We start from the raw sequence: 17,675 nt of genomic DNA, 5'->3' as shown, positions 1-17,675 counted from the left end.
TTCAGTTGGTGGAACGAGGCTACTGCTTCTCCCTTTCTCAAACGTCCCCCGGACAGACCACCACCAGTCTCCTCAACCGGGTTCGGAGCTCCAGGAGGAGCTGCAAGCCCTTCTACTCAAGGCTGCAATGGAGTTGGTACCAGCCAAAGAGAGGTTGGGCTAGTATTCACGCTACTTCCTGGTCAATGAGAAAGGGGGAGGACTCTGTCCCATCCTGGACCTCAGGGACTTGAACAAGTTCCTGAAGAAGGACCGATTGAAGATGGTGACATTGAAGGAAATTCTCCATGCTCTTCTGTCGCAGGACTGGGTGGTGTCACTGGACCTTTGGGATGCTTATTTCCATGTGCCGATCCATTCGAAGCACAAGCGGGTCCTAAGGTTCATCATGGGGGACACCCATTATCAGTTTATGGTGCTCTCTTTTCGCCTGACTTCCACACCCAAGGTAGGTATTCAACAAGCTGATGTCAGTGGTGGGGGCCCAACTCAGAAGGTCTAGAATATTTATATTCCCGTATTGGCTGATCTGGGATCAGTCCCCAAAGTAAGTTTTGAGTTTTCTCAGACACTTGTGCGCTGCTGCATGGCCTGGGCTTCTCCTTGAATTTCAAGACGTTACACCAGCACAGAGGCTCCAGTTTATCTGGGCAGTCCTGGACATTTGGGAGGGGAAGGCTCCCCTTACACCTCCCACAGAGGAAAGAATCACCAGCATTGCTCAGATGGTCAATCTTTTCCGAACTTCGGGCAGCCTTCTGGCATCTGCCTTCCTCTGCATCTTAGGTCTCATGGCCTCCTGAATGTTTGTGGCAGAGGCCAGGTATGCCATGAGATCCCTGCAGTGGCTTCTCAGGAGCCAATGGTCGCAGTATTCGGGCGAGATGCCGGATACCCTGTGGGTGTCGGAGTCTGCCGCCGATGACCTAGCCTTCTGGAGCAACAGGGCCAACATGCTGGCAGGGGAGCCTTGTAAGCATGTCCAGGTTATCACAGACGCTTCTTTGAGGGGCAAGGGAGCCCACTGTGGGGACCTTCAGGTGAACGCTGAATGGTCTTGGAAGGAGAGCATTTATCATATCCATCTGCCGCAGCTGTCAGCGGTCAGACTGGTGTTGAGGGATTTTGCAGCTTCTCTTCTGGGGACGCATGTCATGGTGCTAACAAACATCATGGTGACCATGCTAATATTTTTGTATATAGACCTTTGCGCTTTCATCTATACGTTAATCGTATAATTCGATTTATGCAATAACTTGCTACTGCACACTGTTTAGTGAATAACAGGTAAATGGTTTTAATGTAAGCATTAACATGTTTACATATCAGTGAAAAAATGTTTTTTATATTTCATTGAATTTGTGCCAACATGACTTCCCTAGGAGGCACGTGCGTGTGCTTCCCCCTTTCTTGGGTTTTGTCAAGGCACTTAGTACATTGTTTTAGCGCACTCAGATACAAGAATACATTCCGGAATACATTCCATTCTTTAGTATAAGAAAATATTTTCTTCTCAATAATCCATTAGTAATTTGTTGCTTTGTCTTTGGTTGTGGTTCGTAAGTGAACACATTTCGGTGGTCCTTATTTCGGTGAGTGTCTTCTACTGTCCTGGTGTTCTGTTTATTTATGAAGATACTGCACCATTACACAGTCCATCTTCTATGGTGTCAGATATTTGGTTTAGAATCGTGGTTGCGATTGCATATATCATGTTTCTCATTAGAAACATCCGAAAGGAGCAGAGGCAGCGCAAGGTGCCGAGCAGTGGGAATTCCCAATAGGGAATAATATATGCAATCGCAACCAAGGATTCTAAACCAAGTATCTGACACCATAGAAGGACTGCGTAATGGTGACGTATCTTCATAAATGAACAGAACCCCAGGACAGTGGAAGACACTCACCGGAATAAGGAACACTGAAATGTGTTCACTTATGAACCACAACCAAAGACAAAGCAAAAAATTACTAATGGATTATTGAGAAGAAAATATTTATTTTATTATATTAAAGAATGGAATGTATTCTTGTATCTGAATTCGTCAAAACAATATACTAAGTGCCTTGACAAAGCCGAAGAAAGGGGGAAACACACGCACGTGCCTCCTAGTGGAGTTATGTTGGCACAAATTCAATTAAATATAAAAAATATTTTTTCACTGATATGGTAATACTAGAATTAAAAGCAGTTACCTGTTATTCACTAAACAGTGTGCGCAAAGGTCTAAATAGAAGAACATTACCTATATCTTAACTAACCGACCAACAGGTGGATGTTGGTCTCTATGTAGACATGCAGCCACTGACCAACACATAGCATGGATAAATCAGAAAGCAAATAATAAACTACAAAGAACACAAACAAATAAATCAGGGGGGTAGAGCGCCCGGAATAGTCTTATTCACCCACCCAAAATCATGGTGACCATGCACTACTTGAACAAACAGGGAGGCGTCCAGTCATTGCCCTGTGCAGGGAGGCCATGCAGCTGTGGTTCTGGTTGGAGAACAATATCTCTGCCTCAGCAGCACATCTAGTGGGTGTTGAGAATGGGCTGGCAGATGCTCTGAGCAGACAGAGCAAGATTTCCCACGTGTGGGAGATTTGCCCAGAGATCATTGCAGAAATCTTCTCCCTGTGGAGCACCCCAGCAGTAGACCTGTTTGCGACAAAGGACAACTCGAAATGCAGATGGTTTAGCTCTAGGAAATTTCCTCTGAGAGGGGCGTTTCTGGTAGAGTGGGTCTTTGACCTCCACTATGCGTTCCCATCGATACCGGTCATCCCATGTGTTCTCAAGAGATTGCAGAGGTTTTGGGCATGGCTGATCGTAATTGCTACAGATTGGGCGAGGAGGACATGGTACTTAGACTTTCTGGAGTTGCCCATCTGTCCACCTCTCTGGCTCCCTTCGAAACATGACCTTTTTTTCTAGTCTGAGGGCACGGTTCTGCACCAGAAACCAGGATCTGTCAACCTACATGCGTGGCTCTTGAGAGGTTGAGATATGAAGATTTGGAACTGATGAGGAGGTACTATAGGTGCTGCTGGCTGCATGCAGCCCTTCAACTAGATTGCTGTACGTGTGCAGATGGAAGAAGTTTGTGACGTTGTGTAGCGAGAAGGGGTTAGACCCAGTGCCATGCCCAATCTCTGCAGTGGAGGAATTTCCTCTAGCTTTAGCCAAGTCAGGCCTACAGGTGGGCATGGTAAAAGGGTATCTGGCTGTTGTCTTTATTCAAGAGGGCACCAGAGCAGGGCTCCTCCTTCTCTATACCAGTGGTGGCCCCATTTTGTTTAAAGGTCTAGTAAATAAATGTCCCACTTGTCCCTTCATTGTTCCAGATTAGGATCTGAATCTGGTTTTGAATTTCCTGATCGCCGCTCCCTTTGCGACTTTACACTCTGCCTCCATTATACTTCATATACTGAAGACTGCTTTGGTAGCGATGCGTGTAAGTGAGCTATAGGCACTGACTTGTAAACCCCCTCCCCCTTCCTCAAATTCAGTAAGGAAAAGCTATGCTTGAGAGTTCACCGTAATGCCTTATCGAAAGTTGTCGCAGAGTTTTATGTGGCCCAAAGTGTAGACCTTCCAACGCCTCAGCCATCTAAAGTGGAGGAGAGGCTCCACGTTCTTGGCCCCAAAATGCCATTGAGTATTTTACCCAGCTAGGACCAGTGTTTTCAGCAGTCAAAATCAGCTTTATAGCTTTCTTGCAATATAGGTTGGGACAAGTTGTTACAAAACAATCTACTGCTGGATTTTTTTGTGCATAGTGGAGAGGACAAGTAAAGAGATGCCTCGAGGTCTGAGGGCCCATTCCGCTAGTGGGGTGGTGACGTTGTTGGCCCTTCACAGCGGTGTGCCAGTGAGACAACTGCCAAGCTGCAACATGGATGTCGCTGCACGCTTTTGCAAAGCACTACAGTTTGGCTGTGGCTCGAGGCACAGATACCTGCTTTGGACGGGTGGTGCTGCAGAGTTTTTTTTATTTTTAGCTTTCATTCCCTCCTCCTGCTGGGAGCGTTGCTTTGACAATCTTATCAAGATGTGGATTCTGTGGAAGAATGCAATCCAGTGAAGGAGAAAACAAAATGTCTATGGATTCTTCTCCGACAGGTTCCTTTTCGCCCTCCCAGCCTTCCCTGCTTGCAAGCTTTCGATGAGGCAGTTGGCGCGTCTAGTTGTTGCCTTTGCGAATTTTGCAGAGAGGAGAAGAGGCGGGCTTTGTGGTTTTTTTTAATTAATTTTTAAATTAAAGTTTTCAAAACGGCTCATGAAAAACACAGGTACAGTGTTAGGAACATATTCTCCTCAATTAAGTTAAACTTTGTCCCCACCTCCCAACTATCCCTGATTACAAAGATCGCAACATCCTCCCTGCCCTCCTTCTCCCTCCCCCCCTTTTGAAAGAGTGAATCCTCTAGTTTCTGAGTGTTGTACACAATTCCCATAGACGTGATTACTGTGTGGCTGTCTCACTTACGATTCAATAGTGAAAATTGCCGCCTCTTTGAGATCTACTATAATCAGTCACATTGGCGTCCTCAGGCGGGTCAACTCCCCCATTTTTAATAGTGGCCATGGCAGGTTCAACATACACTTAAGGTACAAGTTATTGCATCCTAGACAGGTATCTAGTCACAAATTCTCCTTATAGAGGTTTGTATTGGGTAGATTTCTCAAGAAGGGCTGCAGTGATTCTCTCCATTATACACATATTGGTGGCCACATTTATCCATTCATTCTTCCCCGGCATCTGGTTTGCTTTCCACTTCATCACCAGGGCGGCACGCGCCGCCAGTAACAGAGGGGCTGCCAGCCCCTTCACTCTCACCCGTTTCTCCCTGCACTCTTCAAACCAAAACAATATTAGGAGGGGGTCAGTGGTTCGTTGGATCTCATTTAAGTCTCTGATCCATCCCAAGACTTCATCCCAGAATACCCTGACCCTTGAACATTCCCACCACATGTGCCAGTAGTTTGCATTCACTGCGCCCCCACGCCAGCACAGCGGGCTCGTTGACTGGAACATCTGTGACGGTCTGTAAGGATCGTACTGCCATCTATGTAACAGTTTGATGGCATGTAGCTTATACTGGCTAGCTATCGAGACCTGGGAGGCGACTTTGCACATCTTCCCCCACATGTTAGGGTCAATTTCACCTCCTATGTCTCCCTCCCACCTACCCCTCCGTTTCAGAGTTGACCCCTTTCCTGCATCGATCAACTCTTTATACATTGCAGAGATCAGGCCTTTGGACTCAGTTCTAGTATTTAACAATTTTTTAAATGGTGTAAGGTCCCTCTGGATCTTTGCCATCCATTGTCCCTCGTGAGAACTCCCTTGAGTTGCAGGAAGGGAAAGACCGGAAGGGGGCCCAACCCCAGAGCCGCCTCCAATTCCAAAATTGTTACAAAAGCCCCCCCTAGCCCCCAGAGTTGGGCTACTCTCTCCAGTCCAGCTTTAAACCAGGCATGAAATATATTGTGATCCTGGAAATCCTCCCTGACCCCGGGCGCCCAGTTGTGACTCAAAGGGGACGACCACGAAGTGAACCCCCTTATATTGATCCCGTCTCTCCATATGTCCCATGTGGTCCCCAGTATCGGGTGGTCCCTTAGTCTCCGTATTAAAATTATTCCTCGGGACACATAGCCATTCGGCAACAGTGGCTGGGGCCAGGTGGGAATTGTCTAAGTCAATCCATTGGAGCCTTCTTTGCCCTCTCAGATGGGTGACAAGAATTCTTAGCTGAGCGGCCTCATATTTCCTGAGGTACGGTGGGCCTACACCACCTTTATCTTTGGATAGCGTCAAGGTCTCATAGGCCACCCTGGCCGCCTTCCCCAACCACAAGAATCGTAATATAGCCCTTTTCACCTAATCAAAGAAAGGTTTCGGCATTCGGATCGGGAGCATCTGAAAGGGATAGAGGAATCTGGACAAACGTACCATCTTCACGGCATTCAGCCTCCCTAGCCAGGATATTAGTTTCTCTCACATTACCAGATCCGCATGTAATTTCTAGAGGAGGGGAGGGAAATTGGCTTCATACAAACATTTTAGGTCTCTTGTGATGTTTATTCCCAGATATTTTATTGTGGTACCCCCGATCGTTGGCCCCAACGGTGAGAATTTTTCAGCGTCCCCCTATATTGGTTCTTGCAGGGGGAATAGAATGGACTTGGTTCCGTTTATTTTAAAACCGGAGAGCTCACCATATTCTTCGATCACGTGTACCACTCTGGGTATGGACGACAGGGGATTCGGAATGTGTGGGAGTAAATCGTCTGTGTATAAGGCGCTTGTATTCCTTCCTTCCCATCTCGATTCCTTCCACCTGTCTGTCTTCTTTAAGTCTTTGGGCCAGGGGCTCCAAAGACGGGGAATATCGCAGAGAGGGCACTCCTGCCCATGTCAAACCAGCAAGAGTATTCTCCATTTACAAGCACTGAAGGTTTGGGGGACGTGTACACTGCCTAGATTCCCCTTCTAAATTTGGCACCAATTCCCACCTTCCCGAGAACCCACATCAGAAAGCCCCATTCAACCCTGTCAAAGGCCTTTTCCGCATTGACCGAGAGGACGGCCGGGTTGTTGGTCCTCTTCCGAGATTTGTGGATCAAATGTAGGGTTTTCCGTATATTATCTGCCCCCCTGTCTCCCTATTATGAATCCGACCTGGTCAGAGTGTATCAGACGGGGCATGAGCCTTTCCAGCCTTGCAGCGAGGACCCTTGTGTAAATCTTGGTGTCTATATTCAATAAGGATATGGGGCGATGCGATCCGCACAGTTTGGGGTCTCGGTCTTCTTTAGGGATCAGAGGAAGGAGTCGGGGGCAGTCCCCGTTTCCAGGATCTCATTCAAAAGGTCAACCATGAAAGGCAGGAGTGGAGAGAGGAAGGACTTGTAAAACCCAGCGGTGTAACCATCTTCCCCTGGAGCTTTCCCTAGCGAGAGTCTCTTCACTGCCCTCTTGATCTCCTCTGCAGTTATGAGGGCATCAAGTTCGAGGCTTTCATCCTGTGCAAGCTTTGGTATCTCAACCCTTGCTAAGTAGCTGTCCATTCCAAATTGTGTAGAGCTGGCTTCCGATTTATATAGTGCCTCATAGAAAGTAGAGAAAGCCTCTGGGATGGTTCCCTCCTTTGCCCCCTGGATGCTATCATTCTCCTCTATGGCTGCCACCCTCCTCTCAGCACGTTGAACCCATAGTCTGGCGGCTAACAACGCATCCGCCTTATCTCCCTTTTCATAAAACCTCTGTTTAAGAAGTAGCAGTTTCCGGAATACCTGCCCTTCTTCCATGTGTCGAAGCTCCTCCCTCTTCTGCTTTGCTTCCAAGACCTTTGCTTGCCTATATTCTCCGGCCTTCCTCGCTTCCTCATCCAGTTGGGCTATCTCTTTCCTTAGTTTACCTTCAATCAAGGCCCTATCCCTCTTTTTGTTGGCTCCTTCTCTGATCAGTATTCCCCACCACGTAGCTTTCCCCGCCTCCCACACTGTGTTCTTTGAGACCTCTCCCGTGTTATTTATTTTGAAGTATTCCCTGATTTCGTTCTCCATTTCGGTCATAAAGACTGGGTCCCTCCAGAGGGATTCATTGCATCTCCACCTTGATCCCTTGCGTGAGAGGCCTTCCCAGTTTAAGTCCACCGTGACCATGTCCTGATCAGACCACGTGACCGGAACTATCTCTGATTCCATCGCAGCCTCCCCTATTTCCCCATTGAGGTATACGTAATCAGTTCTAGTAAAAGTACCATGTGGGGAGGAGTAAAAGGTGTACCCTGTCTTCCCCGGGTGAAATCCCTGCCATGCGTCTCGCAACTTGTTAAGATCTAACATCTCCGAGACTTCTGCCCGACTTCCTTCCACTGGTTCACGTGTGCTGGGGTTACTGGCCCTTTTGTCTAGTCTAGGGTCGGCCCATAAAGTCCCCTCCTAGGATTACATGCCCAGAGGCCCTCCACATTACTTTGGGTAGTGTTCTGGTGAGAAAGCAGGACTGTCCCGAGTTGGGAGAGTACACCGTTGCGAGGGAGATAGTAACTTTCTGTGCTGTCCCAACTGCCGAAAGCGCTCTTCCCTCCACTTCTGCCCATGTCCTGGTGACCTCAAACTCTAATCCTTTTCTAATGAGTAGCCCCACTCCTGCCTTTCTCAAGGGGCCAGAGCACCAATGTTCGGTCCCCATCCTTGGGTTCAATATTCTCTGTTCCTCCCCTCGTGCATACTTGGTTTCCTGTAGGAACAACACATTGAGACGTGCTCATCAAAACTCCCTGCATATCCAAGACCTTTTGATCGGGGAGTTTAGACCCTTGACGTTAAGCGTCCCCACCCTGAGGAGACCCACCCCCTCCGAGAGTCTAGGTCAACCGCCATTAGTTTTTGTGTATGCTTGGTGACCCCCGTATGGAGATCGGCGGCCGGGCACATAAAAGAACACCCACATATTTACGGATTCATGGTTTAAAGAGTATCCCATTCCAACCCCTGTCACGCCCCCCCTTCCTACCCTCGCCCTCTCCCCCCTCCCTCTCCACCCCATCCCCTCGACAGCGTCCGATCTGACCTGGTTGAAATCAAGTCTAGTACGGACCACCAGCAGAGACCGTTACCTCACGGTCCTGTGTAATCTTCAACCAAAATAACATTGAAACCCCCCCCCCTTCCATCTGAACCAAAACATGAACTTCCTATTCAACCCAACATTACTCATGATTCCTCATGCCTCCTCAATCAACATGTCCCCAAAATCCGAGATAACAAGACCTGCTTCATTGCACAGGTCACGGGGTCTTAGCCCTCCAGGTGGGGCGAACCCGCTACCCCCAATATCCTCATGATCAGGCCCTGCCCCGGAGTCTGGGGTTTGGCCGATCACTGCTCCCGGGATCAAGGCTCAGCCGCGCGGCTGATCATCATACTCTAAATGTTTATGTGGTAGAAGTAGTGTAATGCCAACCCGGGAACCCACCCCCTCATCACTTGTGTGACACTGCATGTTCAAATCTCACCCTGTAATGGGGGTGACGCAAAGCCTCTAGGTGACGTGTCGTTTCTTATCAGAAGTATTCAGCCCTCTCTCTTCTCTTCCTGATCTCGCCCCTCCTTGTGCCCGCCTAATAAGTCGGCCATGCAGCTCTTAATCTCTTTTTCAGACATCAACCTCTTTTTTACCTTCAAGCTCAAATGATATGGAGAATGGGTACCCCCATCTATACCGGACTCCCCGTTCTTTCAACCATTTTGTGAGGGGGATACAAATTCGCCTGAGGGCAAGAGTCAGGGAGGACAAGTCTTGGAAGATTGTTACCCCTGCCGAGTCTAGGGTGACCGGCCCGCTACGTTTAGCCTTCTCCAGGATCCTGGCCTTGTCCTGGTAATTGTGGATACGGACTAGGACTGACCTCAGTCCGCCTGCTGCTCCCCCCCGCTCTATGTATCCTTTCGATCTTTGGTTTGTCAATGGCATCATCTTCGAATAAGAGTTTCATTATGTCGTGGACCGTCTTTTTCAGGTCTCCATCATTTTCCCCCTCTTTCTCCGGGATACCAAAAAAGCGTAGGTTGTTCCGCCTCTCTCAATTCTCCAAATTGTCCATCTTAAGATAGAATTCCTCTTCCCTTTGTTCTAGCTCGGCAATTCTGTGGTCCATCTGAGACTCTAAAGTGTTCAGGGAGGATTGGTTATTTTCCACTCCTTCGAGTCTCTCCTCCTTCTTGTCCATTCGCTGAGTGATTGTCGATTTTTACTCCAATGTTAGCCCCCATGTTTTTGATTTCATCCAGTAGAGCTGCAACGTCTCCCTTGGTAGCTGCGGCCTCCGCACCTGAGGTTGCCATATCTGATCTTCTTGAGGTCTCCGCTGCTGGGAGAGGTGGAGAATATTTATACAGAGCCAGTTTCTATTGTATGTTCATGGGTTCTGTGATAAACATGTTGGTAAAGGAGCGTAGTTGCTAGTGCGCTACTAGAAGCGCGGCTCTCCTTCCTTTTCTCCAGGGGGTTTACTTTGGAGCAGTGTCTTTGCTATGTTTCTCTCCTTGGACGAGGGCACACGCCCCAAATAACTATGGTGGCCCAACCCTCACAGGTGCAGGTCACCAGGATCCTGGGCCGCTTTTCGAGAGTTATGTCAGCGGGGGTTAGTGCTCGATATGAAAGAATTAAATAGTGTCAACCTGGGCGAAATCCTAACCTCAGGCCTTAGTTTTGTGCCTTATCTATCCTCAACAGGATTTTATCACTGTCGAAACCCTAGTAGTAGGGACCAGGCAAAAGTTCCAGATTATGTAGGAGATCAGACCGGAGTCTACTTTGGCCCCAGTGCACTGTGCCAGCTAGGGGCGCAACCAGTACCTTCCTGTCATGGTCCTGTCAAGAGTTTGCCCCCTTGTGCGAGCATCGTGCTTAGAGGGGGCTCTCTCCATTGGCACAGGTGTGTAAGCGTAGACCTTATGTTCTCTTCCTCCCTCCTTGACCTTCCCCAGGGCAACCCATAGGGTTGAGAAGGAGGGCACACGCCCCAGAATCTGGGGGCCCAACCCTTCGTTTCTCAGGGAATCTCGCGCCCACCCAAGTCTGGGGCAATGCACCTCAATTGACTGGCAACATTGCCTCTTGAGTGTCGGGGGGGAGGAGGGGGTGTCTGGCAATACCCCTGTTTGATGTAGGAGGACTTGTCCCACAGCCTGTGGACCAAGAACTTTTTTGGGCGCAATGGGTGGGCCTTCAAGGAGTGCACAGATGTCTCTCTCCGGACTTCATATGTGAGGCCCAGTTCTCAGGTTCCTGGGGTCGCTGATGCGTGTGTGCGTATGAAACTGAAGGACCCCAGTCTCCCTCAGTGGGATTAGAATTTGTACAATGGTCTCTCATGCACCACGGACAATCGGGGTCAGGTGTCACCTCCTTACTGCTCCTGGGCCCATAGAACTCGGGTAACCAGTGAGGAATGAGTGCTTTAATTGACCTTTCTGTGACGCACAAACCAGGTAGGTCTGGGGAAGCCTGAATGTCTCCTTTATGCAGCGCTGGGTAGGGTTTTCAGCCGGGGCTGTCTGCAGCCGCCCATGTCTCCTGCAGGCACTGGCCTGTCCGTCAATGCCTACTGTGCCCTTCAATGGTGGTTGACGGTTAGTGCATAAGTAAGCTGTCACTCGTTCCGGGCGATGAAACCGATGGCTGGGTTTGCTGCTTCAATCTGTTGCCCGTGGCCGGAACCCCCATTCACTGCTGGAGGGGGACTCGGGAACTAGGGCCGCGGCCTGGAGCAACCCAGGAGGGGGCGGCCGCTCCGAGAACAGGGCCACAATAGGCAGCGTGTTGGTGGATCTAAGGGGGAAGGACTGCCCCGCCCGAGCCGCTCCAGTTACCGACAGCGAGGGGGACTAGAATTTTGATGAATGTACGCATGGGCTTTCCCAATGGGTAGTCCCACAGCACCAACCTCGAATAGCACTCGGGGGGGGGGGGGGGAGGGGCAATCCTCCCTCCCCTTCACCTCGTGTCTATCACCTACAGCGGAGGGGGCAGAGCAAGAACCACAGCAGACGCTTCGTCCCGGGTTCCGCGACTGTTGGTCCCGGGCTGCAACTCAGTCCGTATGTCTGCGTCTCGGAAATCCGCCCTGGGACGAAGAGCCGGGCTATCTCTTCAGTGTCCCGCGCTCAGGTCGGGACGCTCGGGTGTAGGGTCCGCCTCTTCCTCAGCCCTTCTGTGCAGCCAGGATCGTCCCGGGGGGGGGGGGGGGCAGCTGCGACGGGTCCTTTTTTAAGGGTTTGTTTTTCGTGGAACGTGTGTCCTGGGATGCCTGCACTGGTGGTCTCTGGTCTCTAAAATGCTTCTCTTGGAGTGGCCTCACTTCGCTTCGCAGTTCACAATGAAAACACGTCAGATTCACTCCGCTCTTTCAATGGGGGAAAGGAGGGTGGTTTCATATACTGTTGCACACCATTTTCGCTGGGGTGGGGGGGGGGTCTCTAGGTGGGGGCTCAAGCCACGTTTAAGACCGCTGGGTGAGGAGCTCACACGGAGGCAGGCCTCACCCGTGCGCCCCCAGTGGCCGGAGTCCGGCTTTGCACTTTTTAATTAAATAAATTGGGTATAAGATTCTATGTTATGTACTACATGGACATACCTTGTTCATTGTTCATTGATCATTGATCAGTTGAGGTGCCAACTAGTTAATGCACCCACACATATCAAAGGCAGGACCCTTGATTGGATCCTCTCCCTTAATACACCCATAACCATTGAGGCCATCTCCCCTCTCACTTGGTCCGATCACCATAATATTGTATTTACTATCAATCCCTCCGAACCCATACAAAAGAAACCTAAAACCATGATTACCTATGAAACTAGAAACGCCCGCAAACTCACGCCAGAAAACCTCACACCTCCTCTTTCAAAAATCCTAGATTCCACCTCGATCACTAGTGACAACCCCTGTCTCCTAGCTGACATATATCACAACTGCCTCACTGAAACCATTAATGCCATAGCACCGCTCACCACCAAGGCAAAACGCTCAGACAAGCGATCTAGCTTCTGGTTCAATGAGGACCTTATCGCCCTCAGAAGAACCAAACGCGCGCGTGAACATACCTACAGAAAGCATCCTACTGCAGAGGCAGAAAAAGCCTACCAAGAAATAAACAAAACCTATAAAACAGCTACTATTACTTATAAATCTAATGCGTACAATAATAGGATCAACAATGCCACCTCAGACACCAAGGAATTATTTGCCATTTTAAAAGAATTGGAAAACCCCACCCCAGCCATAAACCCAACCATCCCCAGCAAGGAATGGTGCACCACTATTCAAGACGCACTAACAGCCAAAATTGAACTACTCCAAATAAAAATCACATCTAAAAAACAATCACTAGCCTATAAACCTGCCCTCCTTAATCTAAATCGACCACACCAGGAATTCACCAGCTCCCCATTCCAGTTCACACCAGTATCCCAAAACGTAGTGTTTGACACCATCACCAAACTTAAAGCCTCCAATTGCAAAGGCGATTCTGTCCCCGCATCAGTAGTCAAATCCTGTGCCCACACCCTCACCCCTATTATCACCAACTTCGTGAACGCGTCCTTCAATGCCAACCTAGTACCAGCTAGCATCAAAGAAGCCTGGGTCACCCCTCTCCTGAAAAAACCTACCCTAGACCCTACGGTGCCCACTAATTACAGGCCAATAACAACTGTCCCATTTCTCCTCAAAATATTGGACAAACTAGCATACAACCAAGTCCAAACTCACCTCGAACAAAACCACCTCCTTGGCACGAGGCAATCAGGTTTCCGCCCCAACCATAGCACAGAAACGGCGCTCCTTGACTTAAAAATCCAGATGGATACCATCAGAGACTCAGGAAAACTCTGCATCCTCCTCCTACTCGATCTCTCCGCAGCGTTTGATTTAGTAGACCATAATAAACTGTGTGCCACACTAGCGAAAGACTTTAACTTCTCCACCGAAGCTACTACCTGGATCAAATCTTTTCTTGCTGACCGCACCTCCAGGGTCGCCATAGGTAAAGAAGCCGCCAACCCAATCATAGTACCCATTGGTGTCCCCCAAGGGTCCTGTCTCTCACCAACATTATACAATGCATACACTAAACTCCTCTTCTCAGCGCTAGACGACATGGGTGTCATCTACACCAACTTTGCAGATGACACCCAGATCCTCATCCCTTTATCGGGAGATTACACTCAAGACACCGACACTATCAATAAAATATATGCCATAATCCAAAATTGGATGGCACTAAATAGCCTCTGCCTCAATGATGAGAAGACCGAGGTTCTCATTGTGGGCTCCCAATCCAAAATAGAAGCCTTACATCCTGATTACTCATCCATCAACATTGATGGCACAATCATATCAGTACTCAAACAAGTCAAAACACTAGGTGTCTACCTTGATGCCAACCTCACCATGACCAAGCACATTAACGCCCTTTCCTCCTCTACTTCCTACACCGCTAAACTTATTGCTCACAGTCGCCAATTCTTGACACCCACTAATTGTATCACGCTGGCAAGAGCTTTAATCTTATCCAGACTCGACTACTGCAACGTACTCTACCTGGGTACCTCAAAAGCCAATCTAAACAAACTACAGCTTATTCAGAATAAAGCCCTTCGGGCGGCCCTTGGAATAAGGAAGTCAGATCATATCTCAAATATTAGAAGAAACCATCACTGGCTCCCCATCAAAGCCAGGGTCACATTCAAAGCCCTGTGCGTCACATACAAATGCATCCACTCATGTGTCCCCATCTACCTCAACCACGCCATCACCAAAAAAGTATCAAAGAGAACCCTCAGATCTAACAGTCAACTACTCCTAGCCATCCCCCGATACAAGACTACCAAGACAGGAGGCAGTAGTTTCCAATATCTCGCACCCACATATTGGAACACTCTTCCCCTCCCCATCAAAAATGAGCAAACGTTCGCAGGCTTCAAGAAATCTCTGAAAACGTGGCTATTTAACCAAGACTAAAAGCCTCTTCCATGCTTCAGGAAATATCACTGTATTTAAGCCCTGCATTTAAAGTTGTCATGTATGATTATTTTGTATTCACATGCACTGCGCCCGACTGGCAATTTCCAAGAAATGTTTTAACTAAGCTGTCTGTAACATCGCCGTGGTACCCAAGGGTTTGGGCGAGTAACAAATGCAATAAATAAAATAAATAAAATAAAAATAAATCTGTTTCTCCACAACAAAAAAATGTTAAAGATGTTTTCAGTCCTCTTCCATTTTAGCGATGAGATTTTACTCTCAAAGGCTGAGTCTGTGGCAAAAAAACGTGGGAATCTGTGATATGGGGGCATAGTGCATCCGTTATGTACGGCAACCAACGCCCCGTCCAGAGTCGAGGAGCGGTCAGTCGAAGTACGAGATTTTCGAGAGACTACGTTGAGCCGCACTACACCTCCTGTCAAAAATGTTCGAGCAGCAGATGCTGGATGGGATATCTATCAAGATGAGGAATCTGTGAGAGAAGACTCTATAGAAAGTATATTACTGGAAAGTAATTTCTTCAACCTTCTATTCTGATTGAATAACCTGGTGTAAGCAGTCACTCTTGTGTCCCCTGACACCAACTCCGTGCCACCCCCCGTTCCCCTCCCAAAAGATTGCTGTACCAAGATGAGCCTCTGCTGAAGTCAAACTAGTATGCCATTGAACTGGGCATCGGTGTGGTTGGGCTACCATTTATGGCGCTGCATTGATCTAACAAGAGGGCAGAACATATTCCGAGGCAATTGTGCATTACTGTGAAAGCATAAACCCCAACTTTGTTTTGGTTTTTGAATTTCAACTAAGTTGTTTTGTGATCTTATAAATCAAACAATAGACCTCATGACTATTTTTCATAAATCTTCACTACAAAAATGCTCTGTGGGATGTTATTCTATTAGGAAGCACTGTCTGGGATATTTGTAAGATGCACTATATTTCAGAATATCCCTTCATGGGATTGTAGTATTTCACTCCCATTTGTAGAATGATAACTTTTTAAAAAATTCAAATGTGCCGGTCAAAGCAACCTAGTTATTTGTTGTAGTCACTGTGTTCAACCGTTGTCTGGTGAATTGATTATATTATGCAGATGTTTATTATTTCTTTAGGACCCATTCCTTTAATGATAAGTGGAGGGTGTGGCGGTGCTGCCCTGTGGCTTGCTGTCTATCCAGTGGACTGTGTCAAATCTAGGATCCAGGTCCTGTCCATGGCGGGCAAACAAGCCGGCTTCATGAAGACCTTTGCCACCATAGTTAGGCACGAAGGTGAGATTTTCAAAGCATGAATTGGCTACAGTAAACCTTTTGTTTGTTTCCAATTTGTTTTGTCGTCCCAGAAAGCTTCTGGAGATGTTGTCCTGTGGCTGAAAGCACCTCTCTTGATTTGGAAACCTTGATTTCCCTGGCCATCTTAGTTGTGTTTTTGTAATTAAATCTTGTTAAAAATGAACACCTATTTACAAATTGTATTGTAGTAGTCATTTGTATAGCGCCTTTTCCCATTTGTATGGCCTCAGAGAGCTTTGTGGTAGGAACGTTCTCGGGTACCAAAGTCCAGGTATGGGAAAGTTCTATGAGGAGGCTTAAGATGTGTGTGTGCATTTGGCCAAGATTAGGACCTACGAGGGCTGGCTAGGCTCCAATAAGCAACCCAAGAGCCTAGCCATGTGGACAGGTGCTCAGGGAGGTCACAACAGAGCACTAGTGCAGGAGACTCGATACCCAGCTACACCGAATTCGCCATAGGTGGTCACTGTATTCTGATGGCAGACGTGTTGAGGTAATGTTATGTGACCAGTTAGACTGAATTTGACATAGTCTTATCTGCATTCTAAAGTGTGTGGATGGATAGCCGTGCCTGCCGCAAATGTCCACCGAAGTGGTGCGTTTATACGGATGTATGTGATTTCTTTGAATATGCTTCTCCTAATGGAGATTTCACCAAATCCATTTCACCGAAAAACAAAATGATGTTCTTTTTACTTTTTCTACTTTAATTTAATTTGTTTTAATGCAGGGGAGCCCCCCTGCACCCCCCATCACCCCTCCCTACCCTAACTTATACTCTTACCCCACACTCCACCTATTATGCATTACACATATACCATTTTTCCTACCTTGTTCGATGAAATCTCATTAGGGGAAATGGTATTCGAAGAAATCTATGGTAACTCGTTTAGGATATACATACATTAAGCTCAGATGGAGCTTATCTATGATGTTGCCACGCCATCCGATCCTCTGTGGGGAATAAAAACCAGCTACCTTTTGTAGACTCTTTTATGCACTATGGACAGGCTACCTTTGGGTTTACCAAGTGCAATAGACTGGATCTCCTAGAGGTTCTTATAGGCTGCCCTAGACACTGGGATAATGGGATTCTCTAAGCGCAATCGACAGGTTAACTTTATAGTCTTGCCGACGTATCTTCCAAGTTTTACAGACGCTAGAAAAATGTGTCCACTAATTGCAATATCAAGGACACCTGCATACAGCTACTGTGGGTTACACAAGCTGACTTAAGCAATTATAAGTGCAAAGGAGGGTTACCAACTAGTACTTCCAGCGTCATTGGTGGACTGAGACATTATAAGGCATAAATGCTAAGTGTGACACCTGTGTTTTCTTCTAGTTGCAATGCCCGGTTACCCGCATATCTAGGTACAACCCCATGACTGTCCTTGCAGGTTTTATAAGCACTCTAATATCAAGAGCTGACAGGTCCAGTACCAAGGCCCCCGGAGCAGTGGCAAGCTATCTTGGCAGGTCTTTTGAGCACAGGAGTCTGTCCTCAAAGGAAATAAAGCGCTTTGCGCCAGTTTTCCATATGGTCTTCAGAGTGCTGGGCATATCCGTATAAAACATCTGTATAAATGGAGAGGTTAGCGAGAGGGTGATACACTATTCCTACCCATTTCCTACACCCCCCCCAGCGTCCATCCTACCTCCAACAATCCATCCCCATGCGTCACATTTCCTATCCCCAAAATACATCTGTCTGTCACGATTCCTACCCTAAAAATAAATGGTCACATTTTCTACCCCAAAAATCCAACTAGGCTCACATTTCCTACCCCCTCCATCCATCTAATCGA

General features: G+C 47.8%; 1 protein-coding gene across 3 annotated transcripts in view; it reads left to right on the top strand.

Annotated features, from left to right (window-relative positions):
* The window catches only part of LOC138528430 (mitochondrial ornithine transporter 1-like), a 148,672-nt gene that overhangs the window by 111,385 nt on the left and 19,612 nt on the right, over positions 1–17,675 (top strand). For all 3 annotated transcript variants that reach the window (XM_069640052.1, XM_069640054.1, XM_069640055.1), the window contains exon 6: positions 15,688–15,846. In XM_069640052.1, the coding sequence (XP_069496153.1) occupies positions 15,688–15,846 (159 nt within the window). The remainder of the gene's footprint in view (positions 1–15,687; positions 15,847–17,675) is intronic.

Source organism: Ambystoma mexicanum, chromosome 7q (assembly GCF_040938575.1).
Source record: "Ambystoma mexicanum isolate Mex_15411 chromosome 7q, UKY_AmexF1_1, whole genome shotgun sequence".
NCBI classification, from domain to species: Eukaryota; Metazoa; Chordata; class Amphibia; order Caudata; family Ambystomatidae; genus Ambystoma; species Ambystoma mexicanum.
This window is presented reverse-complemented; position numbering and strand designations above follow the sequence as displayed.